The following is a 16,688-nucleotide window of genomic DNA, read 5'->3' on the forward strand; positions in this document are numbered from 1 at the left end:
CTCTGATGATGGGAGGACTTCTGCCATTGGCATAAGAAATCCACCTCCCCAACAGGTGGTAGCTTGGTCAACAGAAGAATTCTGTTAGTCTAGCACTGCCTACACTTACGTTGGCTTAACTGCATCTCTCAGGAGTGTGGATTTTTCACACCCCTGAGAGCCAAAGCTAGGCTGACATAACTTTTCAGTGTAGACCAGCCCCTTCATCTCTTTCTGAACAGGTAAACTTTTACCAAGTAAGGCCACTTCCTTTTCTCATTGCTTAACAAAGGAAACTTTTATGGTCATATCTGTAGGTAAACGTGCACAAGGTGAAAGGTTACATTGTCTTTTATTTTTTCCACCTTTGCGTATATTTTAAGTGCTACACTGTGCACATCATTCTCACAAACTTATGTATTTTAATCAATATCGTCTCCACTTAACAAAAACCTGGTTTAGTTTGAAAATCTTTTTTTTTTTTTTTTGGTTGTGCTATTTGGATGCTTGCTGCTATGGCCTAATGGAGTAGGAATGTGAAATTGAACCATTACTATAAATGTTACTTACTTTGCTCATGTTGAAACAAGAAAGTGAAATTGGTAAGGTCTTTTGGAAATATCACTTTGCTACTCTGCTGGCACATTGAGAACAACAACTTGGAAGGCAAAGAGCTTCCTCACGGCTTACGTTGTCAGGTGTGGCCTATTCCTGTATTAGATTTTGAAGACAAATGAGTTTCCTGTCAAGTGGCTGATTGGTGCTCTTTCTTACTTCTCAGAAGTTTTCCGCAACGTTGTTTTCCCTCTATCCCCTTGCTCCCAAAAGCAATATCTTATTGTCTTGCCTGTCAAGGCTCTTATTTTTATGAGGGAGAGCATAGCTCCATTCTTTAAATTGATGTGATTAGTTGCCTTCTGAGAGCTGTTTCTTTGACATCAGTTGACTCCGACAGACTATGAGTAGATGCCTCCTAAAGGGCAGTATACTGTTATGTGTGGGTGGCTATGGTTCCAAGCTCTTTATTCTACAAAAGTAAACTGATCCCTGAGTCACAACTTTATGGGTTCAGTGGCAAGCTGATTTTCCACAGTTGAGCAACGGCCAACTTTGTGAGAGTGAGTTAATTTCCTGTTGAATTGGGCCATACACTTAGTAAGAGAACACTTAGCAAATTTACAGCATTTGTGACCAAAACAATATCTTCTCCATGGTCTTCTGGCTTTTCCCCTTGTGTTTAGCATAATGGCAGCACAAGTCACTGGGAGAAGACCGCTTTGTCCATGCCCCTTTAACCAAAGCTGAGAGAGGTGTAGTTTCCAGAAGCTCTTTACTCTTCTCCTTTGAGGTTATGGGGATCTGTTTTTTCTGGGGATGCTGCATGAAATTACCCATAAACAGTAATCTTAGTAAAACCAAGATTTATTAAAAACAGTATGAAAATGAAGTTGAAACAAAAATATTGGTTTGCTTAATGTATCTAGACTCTCATTTTGAATAAGCTAAACTATTTGTAGTTACAGAGGAAAAAGGAAAAGTGAATAGCTTACATCCTTTGAAAGCAATCCCCTCTTTCTGACCGCTCAACCTGCCAGCATCGTATTGCAGTCTACAGGGCAATTTCTCCTTTGTCCACCTAGACATATTTATTAAATCCCCTCCCCAGCTTTCCCAAACAGTTTTTTTTTAAGGCAAATGTACAAAGAGGAGTTGGCACCTTCTGGGAGATGGTCCATTGGAAAAGAAAAACCCTTCATGATGGTCAGAGTTTTTCAAAGATTTAACTGCCTAGCTCAGATATTGCCTTTCATATCTTATGTCTTCACTACAGAGTTAAAGTTATCTACAGTCAGGTACTTCTCACAAGTTAGCCTAGCTCAAGCGAGAACCAGTCACAGTGTGAAATAACACTCCAGCTTCTCTGTCCACAGTGGTGCTGCACTCACTCATACGCACCTAACACTGTTGGGGTATATCCCATAATTCTTTGCACTGGAATAAGCTGAACTGCTCTATGAATATTTTCCCAGTGGACTGTGGGAAAACCTGTCTGTCCTTTCTCAGCATGTGGTGGTGGACAATTGGGGAAGGCACTGGAGGACTGTCGCCACTCAAGTGGCGTTTGCTTGCATCCACAGTACAGAGGTCTTTTTTAGCAAAACTCAGCAGCTGCTAACTCAAGTTTTAACCTATAAAACATGATGGGCCAGAAAACTTGAGAGAAAAGGACTGTCACACTTGAGGTTAAGGTGGTGCACAGGACTTGAGTTGTAACTCAAGTTAACTTTGCAGTGAAGACAAGCCAACATACCAGGCCTCTTGCTTAAACCTCTAAGCGTTCTCCCCCCCCCCCCCCTTTTCCATAAACTATAAACCATGGACAGAGGACTGCCATGCCAGTGTTTTAAAAATGGCCTTAGTATTACAAAATAATATTTTAAAATGTATTGCAGAATGTAATTTAGTCACATAGGTCACATCAGTTAATAGAAAAATTAAAAGGAAGGTTTCTCTAGGAATAAATATTTAAGTCACAAATTATTATTTGTATTACAGTTCTCAATACCCCTATCATGGTCAGGGTCTATCATATACCGCTATCATTGCTCAGGGCACTGTACAGATATACAGTAAAAGACAGTCACTTCCTTGAAAATTCTGTAATTGTAATCTGCAATTTGTATCTCAGCTCCACAAAACGGTCACAAAATATTACTATCCCATCCACAGAAAGTACTAGCCATCACCTAGATGGTGATGAAAAATCTAAAGGGATTTCGCCTTGTTTCCTTTCCAAACTAAGCTTTTCTTCTAGTCTGCTAGCAATTTGAGTTTGACCAGAAATTACAGATACCATTTTAAAATTGGAATTAGCCTTAGACAGAGCCTGAAGGTTTCATAGTAAGAGCTAGAAAAGGGTCATGAAAATGTTCAAAAGAAAACAGGAACTGAGCGTTGTTTGCTAACCATTTATGCAATCTTGAATTGAGAGGGAAAATCTAAAGTGCATCATTATTCTTATTGATGGAAGTTGAAAGAAACAGTGGACTCAATCTGTACTTGCCCTAGGGTATTGCTAGCCTAAATTCAGAGAATTGCCTACTATATGCAACTCAGTGCCAGTGAGTCATAACATCAGTTTTCAAGCTGTACATGATGCAGTATCATGATCAGATATCTTTTTTCCCTCTCCCAGAGCAGAGAAATCTTAGAGCCTGACTTCTCCTATCTCCTCATCTCCTTGTCTCCTAAAAAAGAAGGGGTGGAGAAAATGAGCGTTTGGCGTAGTCTGTATTTAAAAGCTTTGCTGCTGTAGCTATACTAGCAAAACCCTACTAGGTCAGGTCTACACTACATAACTATGTCACTTGGGTGTGAAAAATCCACACCCATGAGCAACGTAGTTATACCCACCTAATCCCATGTGTAGACAGTGCTATGAGGCAGGAGAGTTTCTCCTGCCAACATAGCTACCACTTCTCGAGGAGGTGGATCAACTGTGCCAAAGGGAAAGCTCTCTCCTATTGGCTTAGAGCATTTTCATTAAAGGGCTACAGCGGCACAGTGTTTAAAGTGTAAACTGGCTCCTAGTATCAATGGAGCTTATACTGGCCAAAAAAGTGCCTTTGCTGATATAGTTTATATACCATTTCACCAATAGCTATGCTAGCAAAAGCTCTTTTATGCCAATATAACTTAATCTGTGCAAAGAGGGTTTTGCTGGCATAAAAATACCATAAAAAAATCACACCCCTACCTGATGTTGCTATGCTGGCAAGTTTCTAATGTAGCCCTGACCTTTTCCTTTAAGGGGTATATGATATGGGTTGTTCTGACCTTATTCCTCACTTCCTCAGCTGATATTGAGGAGTGGGAGACAGCCATTTAGGACTATTTTTCTTCACTACATGAAATGAGCCTTTCTTCAGCAGGGGATTGAGTCTCATTTTGCCCTTAAAGACTTGTACTGTCCTTTGTTTACAGCATCAAGGATTTGCATAAATGCTAGTCTTTAAAGTTATTCATTTTAATATTTGTCCTTGTTTGACTCTAGTTACTGTGATCCATGTACTGGGGAAGGCATTATTTGTTTGGAGGATACAGTGTGTTTGTGGGGGGAGAGATAGCTCAGTGGTTTGAGCATTGGCCTGTGTGAGTTCAGTCCTTGAGGGGGCCATGTAGGGATCTGGGGCAAAAATTTGTCCTGCTAGTGAAGGCAGGGGGCTGGACTCAATGACCTTTCAAGGTCCCTTCCAGTTCTAGGAGATTGGTACATCTCCAATTATTATTATTTATTTTTATTATTATTTTGATATTTATTTATACAAGATGGAAGAACATGTATTCATTTAAAAGAAAGTCAAAACCGATTCTGAGCTCTATCAGGAGTATGACAAAGGCTCTGTTATGCTATAAACAGGTAAGTCAACAACTCAATAAACAAGCAATACCCCTAGTACAAGTCACTGAGATTGGGTTTCTCATGATAAAATCTTTTTTTGTATGCAATAAAACTTTTTTTCTAAGGAAAGTGTTTATTCCTTTTGTATTTTGTAAATTGCTCACCTGACAGTATTCTGAGCAACACCAGTACCATGTGTGTGTTTTGTGACTGGAACAGTTACTCCTGCCATTTTCCCAACCCAACAGCTATTTGATCAGGAAAGGGCTGTGTTGAAAGTTCTTATATACTAGTATTTGCTGAAGCACTATTGCATGTTAAGAAAACAGTGGTGCTTGAACTATGCAGGTGCATCCATGAAGATTAGACAGTGCACTAGGTTATTTCCAATAAAAAAAATTTTTGTTTGCATCAGAATGGACTTGCAGCAAATAAACTGACTTTTCAGTTAATCCATTTTTAGATTGAACCATATAAGAGAACCTACTCTAGTTAAAATTATTTGAATAACTTTTGTCTTTCCTTGGTCTGTTCTATCAAAAATTAAGCCTTCCACAACTAAGCACTTGATTGAGGAGTCAAAAATATTGTGTTCTGATTATGTTTGGAGGGTTGGGGCAATAGCTTTATTTAAAATCTATAATTTGTGAATTGTTTAGCAGAGATGCATGAGATGAATGACATAGTCAAGTTTTAGGGAGCGTACTCATACTCACTGTCACAGTCAGAGTGACTGCACCTGTATTTCCCCCTCAGTGGTCGAGCAGGGGCACCCACTCTCACCTTGCAGCTCCCCTGCTGTTGCCTTTCTGGTGGAGACCCTATTTTTCTCTCTCTTCTGATCAGGGTATTTTTAGGTACAGTTCCCTGCCTTCACTGTGCTGTTCCCACCATAGACAGATTGCACAATGACACCTGCTTGCTTTCTCTTCAGAGATGGTTACCAGGTATGATTGCTACAGTTATAAGATACCACCCAGCACTTCCTATGCAACCCTATTTTATTCTTAAGGTAAAAGGCATTACAGAGAAAACCTATTAAAACAATGAAAGAACCTACGTGTGCAAATAAGCTTACCAGAGAATCCCCCAACACTAGCATGAGCTTTGGCAAGAGCAGCCCTTCAGTACCCCATCCACAGGGTTTCCTTTGTAGTGAGAAGTTTATCATAGCTTCAGCTCAGAACAAACACACAGTCCTATGGAGCAACTCCTAATCTTTCACTAAGGTTTGGGGCCCTCCATGAACCCTGGATCCTATCTGTTTGGTGGATCAGGAAGAAGGCCCCGAGCCAGTTTAAAAACAGGCTATTTATCCAAAAACTCTTCCTTTGTTGTTCCCTGGAAAATCCAGTTTGAAGGGGTATGTGAACTTCTTGGGGGGATGGGGGGAGTGGTTTCAAAGGGCTTATAAAGGAGGAAGTATATGAGCATCCCCCTCCCTACTGAAAAGGTACATATGCTGCCCAAATAACACACACACAATTGCACTTTTAATACAATGTACCCCAAAAGGTATTTACACTAATTCAGTAAGATTTAACTTTATGAAATTAAGTTTATTTCAGGTATAGTAGGATAACATGAACTCTGTCACTTTGTCACATCCACTTTGTAGAGATCGCTGAATTGGAAACCACCTGCTGCTCAGTATGAATATCAGTCAGATTTCTAAAATGGAAAACATTGACCAAACATAATTCTCCCAACAGGAAATGGAAGAGACCCTGCTTTCAGAAGTATTATCCCAACCTTCTCTCAAAAGTTGCCAGCAGGCAGACAAGGATAGGAATATTAGCTCAGTGTGGGTGGGGGTGATATTTTTCGTGGGGGGAGGAGGTTAGGGTAGGGGTGGAGGATTGGGGTGCTATGCCAAGCTAAACTGCTGATTTCTTTTACAGTTTTGTATGAATGGGCTAGACAGTCTAGCAAAGTCAGAGAGGTCTTGTGTGGAATTTCCCAGTTTTTTGAGTAGAAACACTGAAAATCAGTCATTACTATGTATTCTCTTGCATGCTTTCCCTGCAGAGATTGAATGTCTCCTGTGACTGACTTCCCATCCTGGCCTACCACAGAGCTGCACTTCATCATACTCCCTGACTGAGTCCTGTTTTCCCTTCATTCCACTTTTCTATGCACAAACTGCATTGCCCCCATATTTCACGGTCCTACACAGCTCTGCTTCTGTCAGCCCCTTCCCCACCCATTGCTCCATCTCAGAACATTCTCTGACCATGCCCACGTACTGCCCTACCGTATTCAACCTTGACACACTGATATATATCAATGTTTTAAAAACCTAATAGAATAGAGGAGTTAAGGGAGCATAGCAGGGAAGGGAGAACCATAGTCTTGCTTACTTATTCATATCCCTCCTCATTTCCTTTAAGGTGTGTCAGGTGAATCAAGGGGGCAGTCAGGAGTATGGGGTGATGGTATTTGAATGGGGGATCTGGGGCTGTCCATATAACCTGCTGTGGATAATAGCTTGGTGTGAATGGCAAGACACTAGTGCATCAGAGGCTCCTCACAGCATGGTGTCCTCAGCCAAGGCAGCAGTGTTGGGGCCTCGATGGACCAGTGCCTTAGCCCCCTCAGACCGCCTGCAATATTTGGGAAATAGCAGTAGGTTGTGGTATGGGTTTACAGTGTTTGCACAGACTCTGAATTCATATTGGCAATAAACATTGAAGTAGAAATATTTTATTACTGTCCTTTAGATCATATACATGCTAAATTGACTTGCACTATATGCTAGTTTCTTTTATACCTGGAACATATATTACATAGGTGAACCAGGAATATTATGAACATTTCATATATTCCTGTAAGTTTCAACACATTTTTGTTGACCTCTTCCCTCTGCAGTTCCAGTATATAGAAACTTGATGCTGTTTTGAGTTGGGTTTTTTCGTGGCAGTATATCAGGGTAGTGCTCTCTACTGGTCAGCTGTTTTAAAAAAATTCTATGCAACTTAAAAGTGGAAATGAGAGAAATGTTCATTCCCTTTCATATTTGACAGAAATTAATAAACCACCTTGAAATATAATTAAGCAGAACATTTCAGTGTTTTAAGACAGCTTATGCGCATATCTTAAAAATCCAAAGTCTAATGTCTCAGAAAGAAACTGTAATATCTTTATTGCACCATGTATCAGAAAAGTAATATAATTTAGAGCAAATAGACAATTGTCATATCATGCCAGAAACAGGAGTTCATTATTGAAGATTTTGACTCCTGTTCTAAAAGTTCTTGTTTAACACTTTCCCCAGGCCCTTGCTGCAGTTCTCCACATAACTAGGCTTGAGACTCCAATAGTCTGAGTGAAGGCTTTTCCATAGTAAATTCTTCCATCGCCATTGTAGATAAGCATCAGGGATGCTTTGTTAAACTTGTACTGAGAAAAACAACCCTGCAAAATCTATTGGTAAACAGAGGATTGCTGGTTGGTGTTGCAGTTTCTGCTACGTTGTTCCTTCAAGGCACTATTTTTATGCATCCTGAAAAAGGGTCTGTGCTAACTGAACTACCATGATTTGAACAGTCCTTTGTACTCTTTTTCTTCTATTGTTCCCGTAATCTTATGTGGCTGTTGGGATGCTATTGCTGTCATAACTCAAACCTGGATTGTAAACTAATTTTAACATAAATAGCAATACTTTGTGTATGTTATATGGAGTGGAACTACACCTCTACCCCGATATAACTTGACCAAATATAACACAAATTTGGATATAACGCGGTAAAGCAGTGCTCCGGGGGGCGGGGCTGTGCACTCCAGCAGATCAAAGCAAGTTCGATATAACGCGGTTTCACCTATAACGCAGTAAGATTTTTTTGGCTCCTGAGGACAGCGTTATATTGGGATAGAGGTGTGTATGTGAAAATGAAGAAAAAACACTCTGTATGTTTGAAAATACGTGGCTCTGCTTATGTTTGTCTTCAAGTGTCATTCCTTGTTGCTTCTTGTACTGTGAACGCTCATCCGGAGTGCTAGATGCTCTTCTGCACTTCTTCAAAATCTTTAATCCGTTATATGTCCTATTTCACCCTCGTCTCAAGTATACACCTTCATCCAGTGTATTTTATGATCTTTATCTGCCTTTAGAGTTCAGCTTCTTTGGGGCAGGCCCAGCCACACTGCCATTTTTGTTGGCTGCAAACAGAGTTTTTTCCATAAGAAAGTAGACGTGTTATTTATTTGTATGAAATCCTGTTGTGATAATATGCGCTTGTTCAGGTTTCAGCATTGCATCACCCTATCTCCAGTAACAGCAGCTCTTCTGTTCCATGATCGATGTGGCGGTTTTGAACACTTCAGTAGTTTACGAAATGACCCAGAGTGGAGGAAAATATGATTTCTATATTGGTCTCGTGTTGGCTATGAGCTCCAGCATTTTCATTGGAGGGAGTTTCATCCTAAAAAAGAAGGGTCTCCTCCGGCTGGCCAGGAAGGGCTCCATGAGAGCAGGTATGCTATGCACTTGAGAACTTTTGCCTGTTTTTAATTTTATGTGAATGGCTACTGAATTTTCACTCTGATTTTTTTGAGTATTGATTTACTTTGTTTCCTTATTGAGAGATGAAACTTCTAGACTTAAAATATTTAGCTTCTGTATTTTCACTGGACTCTTTGCATTATTTCTAGTTCATTATTAAGTATAGTAAAAGGTGAAATCCCTTTCTGTAATATATTCAGTTTGTGTCCTCTAAGTACATTTCCAAAACAAACTGTAAATTTGCATATGTTAATCAAAAAACATCTCAGTTAAGAATAAACCTGGTTACATCCTACCTGCCTCCCTCTTCTGAGCTTACCCCCTCCCCCTGGAAAAAGCCTGTTTAAAGAGATGATCTTCTGTGATTGGAAGATCAACATACTGTCACTGTTGGAGGATGTGGAGGGGAATGAATTCCAGAATCAGGGCCCCTACAATGAGGGTGCTTGCCTCCAAGTGAACAAACCTAGGAACTGTCAGTTTGAGTGTCTCAGTTGATCTCCAATGTGGGGATAGAGATGAAAGAGGCAATTTCTAAGATACTTAGGACCCAAATCAGGGCTTTGTAGATCTAAACTACACCTTGAATTGTACTTGAAAATGATTTCGGAACCAATGTGATCAATCCCGATTGCCTGGATGCAGAAATGGATGGGCTCATAAATAGTGTAATTGTGTCAAAGTATTGGATCAGAATACATCACGGCTTTTATTTTCTAAAACTAAAATGTCTCCTGAAGACTTTCATTGTAAAAAAGGACGGGGGGAGGCATGAAGGGGGAAGGGCAGTGCTCAGGAAGATGACATTCCAGAACCTTAGATGGTTGTGGTTTTTGGGTTAATATTTTACTGTAGCACAAAAACATAAGGTTATTTTACTTAATTCTTATTAGGTTTTGTGTATATATACTAAAATAATGTGTTGTTTTGACAGTTTAATAGCAGTTAATGTACTTCATCAAAACCGAAGGCAAATAATTTTAAGAACTGGTTCATCCCTTGGGTAATATTGCATTGCATCCATCCAACTTTTTGGATTTTTGCTATAGCTGACTGTGCACTTGATAAATATGGTAAAGACTTGAAGGAGTAGTGGGGTAACTGTGTGTTGGGTGTTGAGATACTACAGTGACGGGCACAACATAAGAGCTGAGCTAGATAGAAAACAGCTAGAAATATTCAAGATGATGTTGGATGGACTGTTGCCCTTCTATACCAATTGCCCTCTGTTGACCAATTGTATCAGTCTGAAAATAGTCTGTGCTATTGCCCCCAGGTAAGCGACTCACACTGAAACAGTTGCAGTGTATCAAAGAAGTGAAAAGGTTAATTGTGTGTGTATATGGATTAGAACAGGGGCGGGCAAACGTTTTGGCCTGAGAGCTGCATCGGGTTTCGTAAATTGTATGGAGGGCCGGTTAGGGGAGGGGGTTGTGGCCCGGCCCCCACCTCCTATCTTCACCCCTCCCCCCCAGACTCCTGCCCCATCTAACCCCCCCGTTCCCTGATGGCCTCTCTGGGACCCCTGCCCCATGCACAGACCCCCGCTCCCTGTCCCCTGACTGCCCCTGGACTCCTGCTGCCCCATCCAACCCCTCCTCTCATTCTTGACAGCCTCCCCTGGACTCCTGCCCCATCCAACCACCCCTTCTCCCTGTCCCCTGATTGCCCCTGGACTCACGCCACCCCATCCAATCCCTTTTCTCATTCCTGACTCTCCCCCCAGGGCCTCTGCCCCTGTTCTCTTCTCCCCACCCCACCCCCGACCACCATCCATACTCCGGCCACCACCCTGAACTCCTCTGCCCTCTATCCAGCCCCTCCCCCCGGCCCCCTTACCGTGCTGCTGGAGCAGCAGTGGCTGGCGGTGCTACAGCCGCGCTGCCCGGCTGGAGCTGGGACGCGCTGCCGCCACCACACAGCACAGGATTAGAACCTTCCATCTCTGGTGATTCCAGAGAAGTTAGTGTTGCTATGAGTGAACACAGAATGTGTGCTCTCAGTTTGGGAGGGGGCAAATATTGTATGGCCTCTACCTTTGAAGTTCACCCAAATACCATGGAGGTGTGTGGCTTCAAGTGTGTACATTAATGTATGCTCTCCTTAGATTATACGATTGACTGTTTCCCCAAGATAAAGTTGTATCTTCCTATGGATATCCTCCTAATTTAGTGTATAAAAGGAAGAACGTGTGTAGTCAACTGGGATTACAAACTGGAACTATTTAGGTCAACTGTAAGAATAGGGACTCTGTTAAATCCTCTTTTTTATTTAATTTGTTTTTTAACATTACCTCAGAATAGGCAAATATCGTGCATTCTGTAATGCCATTTCTAGTCCCAAAGAAATATATATACGCTGCTAATCTTTAAAGCAAATTGCACAGGAATATCTGCACATTTTAAGAGGTTGAAAATATTTTGACTTCAACCCTAGCCTCGGATTATGCATCAAATTCTGCAGGTGTTTGTTTAATGAGTGGTTGCATATATGTTTATAACATGGGTTGAAAATAATTCTTTTTTTGGAATATAACTCTCAATCATAGTGATTGATGCTTGCCCCTATGTGTTGCTGATTAATTGCTCATTCTTCCAATTCCAGGTCAAGGCGGTCATGCATATCTTAAAGAGTGGCTGTGGTGGGCTGGACTTCTGTCAAGTAAGTACACCCCTATCTCAGTATAACGTGACCCGATATAACACGAATTTGGATATAACGCGGTAAAGCAGTGCTCGGGGGGGGCGGGGCGGGACGGGGCTGCACACTCTGGTGGATCAAAGCAAGTTCGATATAATGCGGTTTCACCTATAACACAGTAAGATTTTTTGGCTCCCAAGGACAGCGTTATATCGAGGTAGAGGTGTATCAAAAAGAATAACCAGTGTTAAAAGATTTTAAATATCAAAATGTTCAAAAAAATTGTTGAATACACAATAACCAAAGCTAGAAATAGTGCATACCTCTGTACACTGAGATAAAAATTGGTATTTTAAAAAAAAAGTATTATTAGTAATATCTTTGTAATTAAAATCAAATTAAAAAGAAGGTTCTTGGGTGTAAAAGGATGCATCTCCAGTGAATGTTTTCAATAGTTTTTCTTGATCAGCAGGGAATTTCACCCCTTTTTAATTTTTACCATTTATGTATTTTACTTTTTCACTTCACTAAGCTTGGGCAGTTAAACTAGACCAGTGGTTCTTAAACTTGTTTGATCTGGCTCCCCTTTCTATGTGTCTTCCCTGGTACATATACTGCCACCCAGCTCTGAATGCAGAGCGGAGAGCAGCAGCTGCTGGCCAGGTGCCCAGCTCTGAAGGCAGCATTGCACCACCAGCAGCACAGACAGAAGTAAGGGTGGCGATGTGAAAAGTGATATTCATCAGTATCACTTTTCATAGCAGACCTAGCACCCCATTGCCACCCTTACTTCTGCATTGCTGCAGCAACTCAGAGCTGACAGCTGGAGCCCTGCTGCCTCCAGGTGAGGGATTGTGTGTGGGGGTGGAGGGGCATGAGCCTGGGCTGCTTCCCTGTGAGGGACTGGGGTGGGGGGGAACAGCCCCAATCCCGGGTGGTGGGGTTTTGGCTGTCTCCTTTATCCCTGCCTCCTGCATGTACGTGGCCCTTCTGCAGGAGCCCCAGCCAATACAAAATACAAAACCATTCATTGAAAAAAGTTACTTTAAAATATTTTGAAACCACCTCTCTCTCCTTCTCTTTGGTTTTATCTTTTTACACGTCTCCTAAACTTTGGACTTAAACAGTGTGACTATGCGCATTTAGCTTGACTCATTGTAGTTAATGTACTGCTTCATAGAAGATACAATTGCAGATTATTTTGCTTATGTGAGAATTAAATGACCTGAGTTAGTAGGATGGGGAAATGTAGAGGCTGTTGCATAAAAATAGGTTAGCCTAAATTAGAGGTGAGATTTATTTTTGTTATATGGAATATCTAGCTGCTAGCTTTGAGTTCTGCTTATAGTAAACTGCCATGTTAGCTGAACATATTAGTTGAATTTCTTCTCTCTGGGAACACTTGTTCAGTTTCAGAGGTTTCTCTTACATGTGTTAAGACTTCCTCATTCTTTTTTTATTCTGCAGTGGGAGCTGGTGAAGTAGCTAACTTTGCTGCTTACGCATTTGCACCAGCTACATTAGTGACTCCATTGGGAGCTCTCAGTGTTCTTGTAAGGTAAGAACTGTTTAGAAAGAAGCACTATTTCAGAGAGGTAGAAGCGACGTACGTATTTAGAAATGTCTTTCTGCTTAACTCTGACTAAACTTAATACTCATAAAAATGGAAGGAGTAGCACTGACTTAACCCAGGCATAAGATGAGTCGGCGCTCTACAAGCTCCCTTGCACAGCTCTAGCAGTGTACCTTTACCTTGACTTGCAACACCCTGCTCTTCCTGTCTTCTGCATCTCTTGAGGGTGGAAGCCAAGACTGATAAACTAATTTTCATTCCTGACCAAAGTCTGGATCGTAGGGTAGGTCTATACTTACCGCGCGGGTCGACGCGGAGAGTTCGACTTCTCAGAGTTCGAACTATCGCATCTAATCAAGACGCGATAGTTCGAACTCCCCACATGCTCCGGTCGACTCCGGAACTCCACCTCCGCGAACGGCGGAGTCGACCTTGGAGCCGCGGACTTCGATCCCGCGGCATCTGGACGGGTGAGTAGCCCGAACTAAGACTTCGTGTAGCTGAAGTCGCGTACCTTAGTTCGACACCCCCCCCCCCTCCTTAGTGTAGACCAGGCCTTATTTGTCTTTAGAGAGTCAAGGATTTTGCACCAGTACACTACATTGTCTTGGAGAGGGATTTCAGAGAGAGGATGATGGATAACACTCTCCCTCGCAATTTTGAGGAGGCAGCATAATTTAAAACAACTTTTGGGCCTCCAGACATTTACAGATAGTCTAGTGCATAGCAGACATGTTAATATAGACAATTGTAATTATGCTTAATATATTTAATTAGTGGATTTAGTCTAATAGAAATGTACGGGCATGAGTAATGTTGCAGATGACTAGAGGTTGTGCACTATATTAGATATTGAAACAAGGGAGCAGTAGAGCTTTTATCTGCATAGTGAGGCAGTATGTACTTGATTCTGTATTCAGATTGTTTGCCCTCTTTGTTTATTTGGAGCCTTAACTTAGAATAACAATTAACAGCTCTTAATTACTTAGAGAAAAGTGTTTTCTGAAGTTTAAGACACTAATGTTTTTTATGTCTGCTATGGGCAAATTAAATAATCTCCTGATTCCTAACCTGTCAATGTATTTTTTCCTTTCAGTGCCATTCTTTCATCCTATTTTTTAAATGAAAAACTTAATCTGCATGGAAAAATTGGATGTTTGTTAAGTATATTGGGGTCAACTGTGATGGTCATTCATGCTCCACAAGAAGAGGAGGTAGAAACTTTGAATGAAATGTCCCACAAGCTAGGAGATCCAGGTGAGAGAAAATGTCAAGTTCATCTGTAAGTAGCAGGGTAGCTAATGAAGGAAGATAAGTATGTTTATCCTACTTTGCTAGGAGGACTGTGGTTCATTTACAGTTGCAACTGTTGCAAATTTCTAGTACCAAAAAGTTAAAGACCTCCTCTGTTTTTCTACATCTGTAAATAAAATATGGGTTTGAATTCTACAATAGACTTAGCGGAAGCTTTGAAGGATACCAGTGAATTTATTTTGTACAGAATGCCAGGATTAAACTGAGGTCAATTTTTGTCCAAGTAAAAGCATGTTCTGAAAGAATAATAAATTAGCACTTTATGTTAACCTAAGAAGCAGACAGCTATTTTCCCCTTGTTACATTTTCTGCAAAGAAATGTCATCTGTTTAAGTCAATTTTGAGCCGATCTTAAAAAATGAAGCATAGACTGTGGGGACAATTTACAATATCAAAGGGTTTCCGTTAGGACTAGTAGCTAAAATTTAGGTCAGTGTCATCTTTGTTTCACATTATATTATAATAAAAATGAGAGACCTGCTTCTTATATAGCAGTTGATATCTGTAGATCTCAAAGCACTCTACAAAGAAGGTAAAGCTCCATTTTACAGATGAAACTGAGGGGTGAAATGACTTATTCGAGGGCATTATGAGCATGTCCCATTGGTGACTTAAAATTCCTGTTGCTGAATGAAGCACCCAAATCAAAACAAATCACAGACAGCATTTAGATACATGCATACACCCGATGGTCTCTCCATACCCCTGGTTCTGTGCTTTTTGTAACAAGTCAAGGATTGCAGTAAAAGGGGAGGGGCCTGGGGTCATAAGATTTGTTGTAGCCTCCATTTTGGATGACTGGTAGAAGAAAAATCATTTGAACATGTAATTAATAAAATGAAGGGGAGCAAAAAAGCCTATCAACCTTGACTTGTGGCCCTTAAAATATGCACTACGTTTCTTGGTACTTAACTGGATGCTCTTGTGTACTGTATATAAATAAGTGATTTTTTTTTCCCCTACTGCAGGTTTTGTGGTTTTTGCAACACTTGTCGTCATTGTGTCCTTAATACTGATATTTGTGGTAGGACCTCGCCATGGACAGGCCAACATTCTTGTGTACATAACAATCTGCTCTGTAATTGGAGCATTGTCAGTCTCCTGTGTGAAAGGCTTGGGCATCACTATCAAGGAACTTATTGCAGGAAAACCTGTGCTAAAACATCCTTTGTCCTGGATTCTGCTGCTAAGTCTTATAATCTGTGTGAGCACACAGATCAACTATTTAAACAGAGCTCTGGATATATTCAACACTTCCATAGTGACTCCAATATATTATGTATTCTTTACAACATCTGTTTTAACTTGTTCTGCTATTCTTTTCAAGGAATGGCAACACATGTCTGCTGCTGACATTATTGGCACCTTCAGTGGTTTTCTCACGATCATTGTGGGGATCTTTTTATTGCATGCCTTTAAAGATGTAAATTTCACTCTAGCAAATCTGCCTGTCTCCTTGCGGAAAGATGACAGAGCAATCAATGGCACTCTGCCAACCACATATGAATGCTTTAATCATGACGAAGAAAGCTCAACCTGTGTAGGTGAAATACAATCCAGTGAAAATGTCCCATCCAGGAGAAATGGAAGTCTGGCAGCATTCTGAAAATGTGTTAAAAGAACAATTCTGTAACTTTTTTTTGCTGTAAAATGTTTGAGTTTGGAAGCAGATGATGTACTTGAACAATATGTACAGACAATCATAAATTTTTAGGTTTGATTAGTTTGGACCAAGAATAGTGATGGAGTTTTAATTTGCCTTATTTTTACTTTAAAAAGACACACTGCAATGACCTCAGTACATGGTTTGGTTTTGTTGCTCTTAAGTTATCTGTGTAAACTTGTAAATATTTTTAATTTGAATTTTCCATTTTAAAGACTTATTGCACTAAACAATTTTAACTATATCAAAAATAAATTGCTTTAATTTTGCATTGGTGGTAAGCACATTGACATGAACCTGAATCTTTTGCATAATGAATATTCACCATGTCTGTTTCAGCATATGGAAGAGTAAGACTATTAATCTGGAATGCACTGAAAGGTGTAGGGAGCCAATTTACAGTAGATGTCACTAAACTGGCTAATTACAGCACTTCTGGAAAGCATATAACTACACTCATGACTACTACTGAGGCATTAGTAAACTTGAAACAGTAAAGACTCAGGAAGTATAAATAAAAACACCATTCTGAATGTAAAGAGTTTTTAAATTGTTTGATCATACTTCCGAGGGAAAGGAAATTGTACAACCTAGCAAATCTTCAAGATCAATTTAA

The 16,688-nt window shown here is 40.5% G+C and overlaps 1 protein-coding gene across 4 annotated transcripts in view; it reads left to right on the forward strand.

The window, feature by feature from the left end:
• The window catches only part of NIPA2 (NIPA magnesium transporter 2), a 39,334-nt gene extending 22,991 nt beyond the window's left edge, over nt 1-16,343 (forward strand). For 3 of the 4 annotated variants that reach the window (XM_039525768.1, XM_039525757.1, XM_039525780.1), the window contains exons 2-6: nt 8,624-8,854; nt 11,487-11,543; nt 12,990-13,080; nt 14,192-14,352; nt 15,378-16,343. In XM_039525768.1, the coding sequence (XP_039381702.1) occupies nt 8,674-8,854; nt 11,487-11,543; nt 12,990-13,080; nt 14,192-14,352; nt 15,378-16,015 (1,128 nt within the window). In that variant the 5' untranslated portion in view covers nt 8,624-8,673 and the 3' untranslated portion in view covers nt 16,016-16,343. Of the gene's footprint in view, nt 1-8,622; nt 8,855-11,486; nt 11,544-12,989; nt 13,081-14,191; nt 14,353-15,377 lie in introns of all 4 variants that reach the window. The other variant, XM_039525777.1, reaches the window with a different exon arrangement.
• Nucleotides 16,344-16,688: the final 345 nt, after the last annotated feature.

The sequence above is a fragment of the Mauremys reevesii genome, linkage group 1 (assembly GCF_016161935.1).
Source record: "Mauremys reevesii isolate NIE-2019 linkage group 1, ASM1616193v1, whole genome shotgun sequence".
Taxonomy (NCBI): domain Eukaryota; kingdom Metazoa; phylum Chordata; order Testudines; family Geoemydidae; genus Mauremys; species Mauremys reevesii.